The following is a 13,369-nucleotide window of genomic DNA, read 5'->3' on the forward strand; positions in this document are numbered from 1 at the left end:
TTGCTGCAACTGGAAAGCAGGTGTTAGACGGGAGCCGTGCACTGCGCAGTGAGCGTGAGGGGTCCTTACAGATTGCTGCAACTGGAAATCAGGTGTTAGACGGGAGCCGTGCACTGCGCAGTGAGCACGAGGGGTCCTTACAGATTGCTGCAACTGGAAAGCAGGTGTTAGACGGGAGCCATGCACTGCGCAGTGAGCACGAGGGGTCCTTACAGATTGCTGCAACTGGAAATCAGGTGTTAGACGGGAGCCGTGCACTCCGCAGTGAGCGTGAGGGGTCCTTACAGATTGCTGCAACTGGAAAGCAGGTGTTAGACGGGAGCCGTGCACTGCGCAGTGAGCGTGAGGGGTCCTTACAGATTGCTGTAACTGGAAAGCAGGTGTTAGACGGGAGCCATGCACTGCGCAGTGAGCACGAGGGGTCCTTACAGATTGCTGCAACTGGAAATCAGGTGTTAGACGGGAGCCATGCACTGCGCAGTGAGCACGAGGGGTCCTTACAGATTGCTGCAACTGGAAATCAGGTGTTAGATGGGAGCCATGCACTGCGCAGTGAGCACGAGGGGTCCTTACAGATTGCTGCAACTGGAAATCAGGTGTTAGATGGGAGCCATGCACTGCGCAGTGAGCACGAGGGGTCCTTACAGATTGCTGCAACTGGAAAGCAGGTGTTAGATGGGAGCCATGCACTGCGCAGTGAGCGTGAGGGGTCCTTACAGATTGCTGTAACTGGAAATCAGGTGTTAGATGGGAGCCATGCACTGCGCAGTGAGCGCAAGGGGTCCTTACAGATTGCTGCAACTGGAAAGCAGGTGTTAGACGGGAGCCGTGCACTGCGCAGTGAGCGCAAGGGGTCCTTACAGATTGCTGCAACTGGAAAGCAGGTGTTAAGACGGGAGCCGTGCACTCCGCAGTAAGCGGGAGGGGTCCTTACAGATTGCTGTAACTGGAAAGCAGGTGGTAGTCGGTGCAGAGAACTGCGCAGTCAGTGCAAGGGGTCGTGCTAGTAAAAATAAACTATATTCTAGAATGTCATTTAAATAACAGCCCTTAATAAGCTCCAGTATTGTTCATCTCATCTCCACTGTGGTTTTTGGGGGCTGGCGGAGGGTGCTCCTCTGCGATTCACCTCTTGCGGGATACCTCTCCCCCGGGAAGCAGGCCCCTGACTGGGTTCCCGCGCTCTCGGCTTCCCGTCGGCCACCTGAGTCTTGCCCTGTGGAGCTATGTGCACATTTGTCGGTCCCTCTGTGGGGGGGTGGGAGTCACTTGACATTTTCTTTTCGTTCCTGGGTTGTGTAGATTCCCATTCCTGCTTAAATTTTAGGATTTTGTCAGGGGGGCCAATAAGGTTCAGAGAGTTCTGACTTCGCCATGCGTAAATGTCTTGTTTCAGTAGATGCCGCTGCAAGCTCTTGGCTACTTCTTCTCTCGATGACCCCGCAATGACGGGCAGCTTGACGCAGTCTCTGTGGAGGTTAGCTTCGTAACAGGCAAACAGCTTTGTCATTTTATCCAGGCCATACTGTAAGAGAGCGCTGCTATATGGAGACTTTGCCGTCAGTGTGATCCCGATACAGTTCCCACAATCCTCTAGTGTCATATCTAGAGAACAGAAACGGAGAATATTGTCAATCATAGATCTTTCAAATGTCATTACGTAGCTGTAGACTCCCGCATCCAAATACAAGCTGCGAGAGACTGCGCTGGAGGCGTGGACGTTTTCTGTATGCGTGGGTGTGGACGACTTATCACGGGGCAATGGTGAGAGGGACTCATTCGCTGCCTTCGTGTAGGAGATGTTGGCGGATGGTTTTATAAAGTCGCCTTTATGTTGTCTGGAGGCGGAGCTATTCAGGTCGTAGTCATTCGCTACCTCCGAGGCATTTTTTGATCTCCTGCTATTGGTCACATTAGTAGGGGGGTTGTTGTGCCTGGGTGGTCTGTTCTCCGTATCTGCTGACGTATGATGGAACTTGGAGCTGGGTGTTGGCGTCTCCTCGCCATTAGGTGTACGGAGCAGGTGACCACCTAATTTCTCATACAGCTTATCACGGCACTGTCTCAGATCATGGAAATTCCCTTCAATGTAGAGCCTCGTGCCTCGGCTTTTTTCAGATATGCGCAGATTGCTTTCCCTCAGGAGCCTCGTTACCTCCAGAACGTCACTGAAATATTTCAGGCTTAAGGCCGCTCTAATGGGCAGGGAAAACTGGAGGGAAGAGAGAGATATTAAATAATGCACATAAGTAATAAGATAAACACAGCGGCGTGATACAGAGGTGGAAGTGACGCACGCATCGCCCATAGCCTGTGTAGCTCAGTATCGCAGAACGCGCAATGCTAAAATACGCAGGACCAGCAAGATGGCGTACGTCCCCGCTGCATCAGCCCCAGTGAAACACAAAACGACATAACTGTGACATACAGACCCCACAATAACCTCTCGCGCTGTAAGAACGGATATACTGAGACATCTGCCCAAATCCCACTAAAATCGCTAAACTAGAACAGCGCATAAACAAAAAGACCGCATAACATGTGACCACGTGTAAGGGAGAGAACAGTCCGGAATCAGCGCGTGGTACACAGATGGCGATTACTAGTCCAGGCGGCAACATGTTACAGGACGCGTTACAGGGCGTGTAGTAGGACACATCACAGGACATATCACAGGACGTGTTACAGGACGCGTCACAGGACGCGTCACAGGACACGTCACAGGACGTGTTACAGGACACATCACAGGACGTGTTACAGGACACATCACAGGACGCGTCACAGGACACATAACAGGACACATCACAGGACGTGTTACAGGACACATCACAGGACACATCACAGGACGTGTTACAGGACACATCACAGGACGCGTCACAGGACACATAACAGGACACGTCACATCACAGGACGTGTTACAGGACACATCACAGGACGCGTCACAGGACACATCACAGGACGTGTTACAGGACACATCACAGGACACATCACAGGACGTGTTACAGGACACATCACAGGACACATCACAGGACGTGTTACAGGACACATCACAGGACACATCACAGGACGTGTTACAGGACACATCACAGGACGCGTCACAGGACACATAACAGGACACGTCACATCACAGGACGTGTTACAGGACACATCACAGGACGCGTCACAGGACACATCACAGGACGTGTTACAGGACACATCACAGGACGCGTCACAGGACACATCACAGGACGCGTCACAGGACACATCACAGGACGCGTCACAGGACACATCACAGGACGCGTTACAGGACACATCACAGGACGTGTTACAGGACACATCACAGGACGTGTTACAGGACACATCACAGGACGTGTTACAGGACACATCACAGGACACATCACAGGACGTGTTACAGGACACATCACAGGACGCGTCACAGGACACATAACAGGACACGTCACATCACAGGACGTGTTACAGGACACATCACAGGACGCGTCACAGGACACATAACAGGACACGTCACATCACAGGACGTGTTACAGGACACATCACAGGACGCGTCACAGGACACATCACAGGACGCGTTACAGGACACATCACAGGACGTGTTACAGGACACATCACAGGACGTGTTACAGGACACATCACAGGACGTGTTACAGGACACATCACAGGACACATCACAGGACGCGTCACAGGACACATAACAGGACACGTCACATCACAGGACGTGTTACAGGACACATCACAGGACGCGTCACAGGACACATAACAGGACACGTCACATCACAGGACGTGTTACAGGACACATCACAGGACGCGTCACAGGACACATCACAGGACGTGTTACAGGACACATCACAGGACGCGTCACAGAACACATCACAGGACATCACAGGACGCGTTACAGGACACATCACAGGACGCGTTACAGGACACATCACAGGACGTGTTACAGGACACATCACAGGACGCGTTACAGGACACATCACAGGACGCGTTACAGGACACATCACAGGACGCGTTACAGGACACATCACAGGACGCGTTACAGGACACATCACAGGACGCGTTACAGGACACATCACAGGACGCGTTACAGGACACATCACAGGACGCGTTACAGGACACATCACAGGACGCGTTACAGGACACATCACAGGACGTGTTACAGGACACATCACAGGACGCGTTACAGGACACATCACAGGACGTGTTACAGGACACATCACAGGACACATCACACGACGTGTTACAGGACACATCACAGGACGTGTTACAGGACACATCACAGGACGCGTTACAGGACACATCACAGGACGCGTTACAGGACACATCACAGGACGCGTTACAGGACACATCACAGGACGTGTTACAGGACACATCACAGGACGTGTTACAGGACACATCACAGGACGTGTTACAGGACACATCACAGGACGTGTTACAGGACACATCACAGGACGTGTTACAGGACACATCACAGGACGCGTCACAGGACACATCACAGGACGTGTTACAGGACGCGTTACAGGGCGTGTAGCAGGACACATCACAGGACGCGTTACAGGACACATCACAGGACGTGTTACAGGACACATCACAGGACGTGTTACAGGACACATCACAGGACGCGTTACAGGACACATCACAGGACGCGTTACAGAACACATCACAGGACGCGTTACAGGACACATCACAGGACGCGTTACAGGACACATCACAGGACGCGTTACAGGACGCGTCACAGGACACATCACACGACGTGTTACAGGACACATCACAGGACACATCACAAGACGCGTTACAGGACACATCACAGGACACATCACAGGACGCGTTACAGGACACATCACACGACGTGTTACAGGACACATCACAGGACGTGTTACAGGACGCGTTACAGGACACATCACAGGACGTGTTACAGGACGTGTTACAGGACACATCACAGGACGCGTTACAGGACACATCACAGGACGTGTTACAGGACACATCACAGGACGCGTTACAGGACACATCACACGACGTGTTACAGGACGCGTTACAGGACACATCACATGACGTGTTACAGGACACATCACAGGACACATCACAGGACGTGTTACAGGACACATCACAGGACGCGTTACAGGACACATCACAGGACGCGTTACAGGACACATCACAGGACACATCACAGGACGCGTTACAGGACAGATCACAGGACGTGTCACAGGACACATCACAGGACGTGTCACAGGACACATCACAGGACGTGTCACAGGACACATCACAGGACGTGTTACAGGACACATCACAGGACACATCACACGACGTGTTACAGGACACATCACAGGACGTGTTACAGGACACATCACAGGACGCGTTACAGGACACATCACAGGACGCGTTACAGGACACATCACAGGACGCGTTACAGGACACATCACAGGACGCGTTACAGGACACATCACAGGACGTGTTACAGGACACATCACAGGACACATCACACGACGTGTTACAGGACACATCACAGGACGTGTTACAGGACACATCACAGGACGCGTTACAGGACACATCACAGGACGCGTTACAGGACACATCACAGGACGCGTTACAGGACACATCACAGGACGCGTTACAGGACACATCACAGGACGCGTTACAGGACACATCACAGGACGTGTTACAGGACACATCACAGGACGTGTTACAGGACACATCACAGGACGTGTTACAGGACGCGTTACAGGGCGTGTAGCAGGACACATCACAGGACGCGTTACAGGACACATCACAGGACGTGTTACAGGACACATCACAGGACGTGTTACAGGACACATCACAGGACGCGTTACAGGACACATCACAGGACGCGTTACAGAACACATCACAGGACGCGTTACAGGACACATCACAGGACGCGTTACAGGACACATCACAGGACGCGTTACAGGACGCGTCACAGGACACATCACACGACGTGTTACAGGACATATCACAGGACACATCACAAGACGCGTTACAGGACACATCACAGGACACATCACAGGACGCGTTACAGGACACATCACACGACGTGTTACAGGACACATCACAGGACGTGTTACAGGACGCGTTACAGGACACATCACAGGACGTGTTACAGGACGTGTTACAGGACACATCACAGGACGCGTTACAGGACACATCACAGGACGCGTTACAGGACACATCACAGGACGTGTTACAGGACACATCACAGGACACATCACAGGACGTGTTACAGGACACATCACAGGACGTGTTACAGGACACATCACAGGACGTGTTACAGGACACATCACAGGACGCGTTACAGGACACATCACAGGACGTGTTACAGGACACATCACAGGACGTGTTACAGGACACATCACAGGACGTGTTACAGGACACATCACAGGACGTGTTACAGGACACATCACAGGACGCGTTACAGGACACATCACAGGACGCGTTACAGGACACCTCACAGGACGCGTTACAGGACACATCACAGGACGCGTTACAGGACACATCACAGGACGCGTTACAGGACACATCACAGGACGCGTTACAGGACACATCACAGGACGCGTTACAGGACACATCACAGGACGCGTTACAGGACACCTCACAGGACGCGTTACAGGGCGCGTCACAGGACACATCACACGACGTGTTACAGGACACATCACAGGACGCGTTACAGGACACATCACAGGACGCGTTACAGGACACATCACAGGACGTGTTACAGGACACATCACAGGACGTGTCACAGGACACATCACAGGACGTGTCACAGGACGCATCACAGGACGTGTCACAGGACGCATCACAGGACGTGTCACAGGACGCATCACAGGACGTGTCACAGGACGCATCACAGGACGTGTCACAGGACGCATCACAGGACGTGTTACAGGACACATCACAGGACACATCACAGGACGTGTTACAGGACACATCACAGGACGTGTTACAGGACACATCACAGGACGTGTTACAGGACACATCACAGGACACATCACAGGACGTGTTACAGGACACATCAAAGGACGCGTTACAGGACACATCACAGGACGTGTTACAGGACACATCACAGGACGCGTTACAGGACACATCACAGGACGCTTTACAGGACACATCACAGGACGTGTTACAGGACACATCACAGGACGTGTTACAGGACACATCACAGGACACATCACAGGACGTGTTACAGGACACATCACAGGACGTGTTACAGGACACATCACAGGACGTGTTACAGGACACATCACAGGACGTGTTACAGGACACATCACAGGACGTGTTACAGGACACATCACAGGACGCGTTACAGGACACATCACAGGACGCGTTACAGGACACATCACAGGACGCGTTACAGGACACATCACAGGACGCGTTACAGGACGTGTTACAGGACACATCACAGGACGTGTTACAGGACACATCACAGGACGTGTTACAGGACACATCACAGGACGTGATACAGGACACATCACAGGACGTGTTACAGGACGTGTTACAGGACACATCACAGGACGCGTTACAGGACACATCACAGGACGCGTTACAGGACACATCACAGGACGCGTTACAGGACACATCACAGGACGCGTTACAGGACACATCACAGGACGCGTTACAGGACACCTCACAGGACGCGTTACAGGACACATCACAGGACGCGTTACAGGACACATCACAGGACGCGTTACAGGACACATCACAGGACGCGTTACAGGACACATCACAGGACGCGTTACAGGACACATCACAGGACGCGTTACAGGACACCTCACAGGACGCGTTACAGGGCGCGTCACAGGACACATCACACGACGTGTTACAGGACACATCACAGGACGCGTTACAGGACACATCACAGGACGCGTTACAGGACACATCACAGGACGTGTTACAGGACACATCACAGGACGTGTCACAGGACACATCACAGGACGTGTCACAGGACGCATCACAGGACGTGTCACAGGACGCATCACAGGACGTGTCACAGGACGCATCACAGGACACATCACAGGACGTGTTACAGGACACATCACAGGACGTGTTACAGGACACATCACAGGACGTGTTACAGGACACATCACAGGACGCGTTACAGGACACATCACAGGACGCGTTACAGGACACATCACAGGACGTGTTACAGGACACATCACAGGACGCGTTACAGGACACATCACAGGACGCGTTACAGGACACATCACAGGACGTGTTACAGGACACATCACAGGACGTGTTACAGGACACATCACAGGACACATCACAGGACGCATCACAGGACGTGTCACAGGACACATCACAGGACGTGTTACAGGACACATCACAGGACGTGTTACAGGACACATCACAGGACGTGTTACAGGACACATCACAGGATGCGTCACAGGACGTGTTACAGGACACATCACAGGACGCGTCACAGGACACATCACAGGACGCGTTACAGGACACATCACAGGACGCGTTACAGGACACATCACAGGACGTGTAACAGGACACATCACAGGACGCGTCACAGGACGTGTTACAGGACACATCACAGGACGCGTCACAGGACACATCACAGGACGCGTTACAGGACACATCACAGGACGTGTTACAGGACGCGTCACAGGACACATCACAGGACGTGTTACAGGACACATCACAGGACGCGTTACAGGACACATCACAGGACGTGTTACAGGACATGACGTGATACAGGACACATCACAGGACGTGTTACATGACACATCACAGGACGTGTTACAGGACGTGTTACAGGACATGACGTGATACAGGACACATCACAGGACGTGTTACAGGACGCGTCACAGGACACATCACAGGACGTGTTACAGGACACATCACAGGACGTGTTACAGGACACATCACAGGACGTGTTACAGGACATGACGTGATACAGGACACATCACAGGACGTGTTACATGACACATCACAGGACGTGTTACAGGACGTGTTACAGGACATGACGTGATACAGGACACATCACAGGACGTGTTACAGGACGCGTCACAGGACACATCACAGGACGTGTTACAGGACACATCACAGGACGTGTTACAGGACACATCACAGGACGTGTTACAGGACATGACGTGATACAGGACACATCACAGGACGTGTTACATGACACATCACAGGACGTGTTACAGGACGTGTTACAGGACATGACGTGATACAGGACACATCACAGGACGTGTTACAGGACGCGTCACAGGACGCGTCACAGGACGTGTTACAGGACGCGTCACAGGACGCGTCACAGGACGCGTTACAGGACACGTCACAGGACGCGTTACAGGACACGTCACAGGACGCGTTGCAGGACACGTCACAGGACGCGTTGCAGGACACATCACAGGACGTGTTACAGGACACATCACAGGACGTGTTACAGGGCGCGTTACAGGACACATCACAGGACGCGTTACAGGACACGTCACAGGACGCGTTACAGGACACGTCACAGGACGCGTTACAGGACACGTCACAGGACGCGTTACAGGACACGTCACAGGACGCGTTACAGGACACGTCACAGGACACATCACAGGACGCGTTACAGGACACGTCACAGGACGCGTTACAGGACACATCACAGGGCGCGTTACAGGACACGTCACAGGACGCGTTACAGGACACGTCACAGGACGCGTTACAGGACACATCACAGGACGCGTTACAGGACACATCACAGGACGCGTTACAGGACGTGTCACAGGACGCGTTGCAGGACGCATCACAGGACGTGTTACAGGACACATCACAGGACGCGTTGCAGGACACATCACAGTACATATCAGAGGACACATCACAGGACGTGATAGAGGACACATCACAGGACGCGTTACAGGACACATCACAGGACGCGTTACAGGACACGTCACAGGACGCGTTACAGGACGCGTCACAGGACGCGTTACAGGATACGTCACAGGACGCGTTACAGGACACGTCACAGGGCGCGTTACAGGACACATCACAGGACGCGTTACAGGACACATCACAGGACGCGTTACAGGACACGTCACAGGACGTGTTACAGGACAGATCACAGGATGTGTTACAGGACACGTCACAGGACGCGTTACAGGACACATCACAGGACGTGTTACAGGACAGATCACAGGATGTGTTACAGGACACATCACAGGACGCGTTACAGGACACATCACAGGACGTGTTACAGGACACATCACAGGACGTGTTACAGGACACATCACAGGACGTGTTACAGGACACATCACAGGACGTGTTACAGGACACATCACAGGATGCGTCACAGGACGTGTTACAGGACACATCACAGGACGTGTTACAGGACACATCACAGGACGTGTTACAGGACACATCACAGGACGCGTCACAGGACACATCACAGGACGCGTTACAGGACACGTCACAGGACGCGTTACAGGACACATCACAGGACGTGTAACAGGACACATCACAGGACGCGTCACAGGACGTGTTACAGGACACATCACAGGACGCGTCACAGGACACATCACAGGACGCGTTACAGGACACATCACAGGACGTGTTACAGGACGCGTCACAGGACACATCACAGGACGTGTTACAGGACACATCACAGGACGCGTTACAGGACACATCACAGGACGTGTTACAGGACATGACGTGATACAGGACACATCACAGGACGTGTTACATGACACATCACAGGACGTGTTACAGGACGTGTTACAGGACATGACGTGATACAGGACACATCACAGGACGTGTTACAGGACGCGTCACAGGACGCGTCACAGGACGTGTTACAGGACACGTCACAGGACGCGTTACAGGACGCGTCACAGGACGCGTCACAGGACGCGTTAAAGGACACGTCACAGGGCGCGTTACAGGACACGTCACAGGACGCGTTACAGGACACATCACAGGACACATCACAGGACGTGTTACAGGACACATCACAGGACGTGTTACAGGGCGCGTTACAGGACACATCACAGGACACGTCACAGGACGCGTTACAGGACACGTCACAGGACGCGTTACAGGACACGTCACAGGACACGTCACAGGACACATCACAGGGCGCGTTACAGGACACATCACAGGACGCTTTACAGGACACATCACAGGACGTGTTACAGGACACATCACAGGACACATCACAGGACGTGTTACAGGACACATCACAGGACGTGTTACAGGACACATCACACGACGTGTTACAGGACACATCACAGGACGTGTTACAGGACATATCACAGGACGCGTTACAGGACACATCACAGGACGCGTTACAGAACACATCACAGGACGCGTTACAGGACACATCACAGGACGCGTTACAGGACACATCACAGGACGCGTTACAGGACACATCACAGGACACATCACAAGACGCGTTACAGGACACATCACAGGACGTGTTACAGGACACATCACAGGACACATCACACGACGTGTTACAGGACACATCACAGGACGTGTTACAGGACACATCACAGGACACATCACACGACGTGTTACAGGACACATCACAGGACGTGTTACAGGACACATCACAGGACGCGTTACAGGACACATCACAGGACGCGTTACAGGACACATCACAGGACGTGTTACAGGACACATCACAGGACGTGTTACAGGACACATCACAGGATGCGTTACAGGACACATCACAGGACGCGTTACAGGACACATCACAGGACGTGTTACAGGACACATCACAGGACGCGTTACAGGACACATCACAGGACGCGTTACAGAACACATCACAGGACGCGTTACAGGACACATCACAGGACGCGTTACAGGACACATCACAGGACGCGTTACAGGACACATCACAGGACGCGTTACAGGACACATCACAGGACGTGTTACAGGACACATCACAGGACGCGTTACAGGACACATCACAGGACGCGTTACAGAACACATCACAGGACGCGTTACAGGACACATCACAGGACGCGTTACAGGACACATCACAGGACGCGTTACAGGACACATCACAGGACACATCACAAGACGCGTTACAGGACACATCACAGGACACATCACAGGACGCGTTACAGGACACATCACACGACGTGTTACAGGACACATCACAGGACGTGTTACAGGACGCGTTACAGGACACATCACAGGACGTGTTACAGGACACATCACAGGACGCGTTACAGGACACATCACAGGACGCGTTACAGGACACATCACAGGACGTGTTACAGGACACATCACAGGACGCGTTACAGGACACATCACAGGACGCGTTACAGGACACATCACACGACGTGTTACAGGACGCGTTACAGGACACATCACATGACGTGTTACAGGACACATCACAGGACGTGTTACAGGACACATCACAGGACACATCACAGGACGTGTTACAGGACACATCACAGGACGCGTTACAGGACACATCACAGGACGCGTTACAGGACACATCACAGGACGCGTTACAGGACACATCACAGGACGTGTTACAGGACACATCACAGGACACATCACAGGACGTGTTACAGGACACATCACAGGACGCGTTACAGGACACATCACAGGACGCGTTACAGGACGTGTTACAGGACACATCACAGGACGCGTTACAGGACACATCACACGACGCGTTACAGGACACATCACAGGACGTGTTACAGGACACATCACAGGACGCGTTACAGGACACATCACAGGACGCGTTACAGGACACATCACAGGACGCGTTACAGGACACATCACAGGACGCGTTACAGGACACATCACAGGACGTGTTACAGGACACATCACACGACGTGTTACAGGACACATCACAGGACGTGTTACAGGACGTGTCACAGGACGCATCACAGGACGTGTTACAGGACACATCACAGGACGTGTTACAGGACACATCACAGGACACGTTACAGGACACATCACAGGACGCGTTACAGGACGTGTTACAGGACACATCACAGGACGTGTTACAGGACACATCACAGGACGTGTTACAGGACACATCACAGGACGTGATACAGGACACATCACAGGACGTGTTACAGGACGTGTTACAGGACACATCACAGGACGCGTTACAGGACACATCACAGGACGCGTTACAGGACACATCACAGGACGCGTTACAGGACACATCACAGGACGCGTTACAGGACACATCACAGGACGCGTTACAGGACACCTCACAGGACGCGTTACAGGACGCGTTACAGGACACATCACAGGACGCGTTACAGGACACATCACAGGACGCGTTACAGGACACATCACAGGACGCGTTACAGGACACATCACAGGACGCGTTACAGGACACCTCACAGGACGCGTTACAGGGCGCGTCACAGGACACATCACACGACGTGTTACAGGACAC

General features: G+C 52.7%; 1 protein-coding gene across 4 annotated transcripts in view; it reads right to left on the reverse strand.

Moving 5' to 3' along the window:
* Positions 1-582: 582 nt before the first annotated feature.
* Positions 583-13,369, reverse strand: part of RBM43 (RNA binding motif protein 43) — a 52,887-nt gene continuing 40,100 nt past the window's right edge. For all 4 annotated transcript variants that reach the window (XM_063924587.1, XM_063924588.1, XM_063924586.1 and 1 more), the window contains one exon: positions 583-2,212. In XM_063924587.1, the coding sequence (XP_063780657.1) occupies positions 1,076-2,212 (1,137 nt within the window). In that variant the 3' untranslated portion in view covers positions 583-1,075. The remainder of the gene's footprint in view (positions 2,213-13,369) is intronic.

This window comes from Pseudophryne corroboree, chromosome 5, assembly GCF_028390025.1.
Source record: "Pseudophryne corroboree isolate aPseCor3 chromosome 5, aPseCor3.hap2, whole genome shotgun sequence".
In the NCBI taxonomy this organism is placed as follows: domain Eukaryota; kingdom Metazoa; phylum Chordata; class Amphibia; order Anura; family Myobatrachidae; genus Pseudophryne; species Pseudophryne corroboree.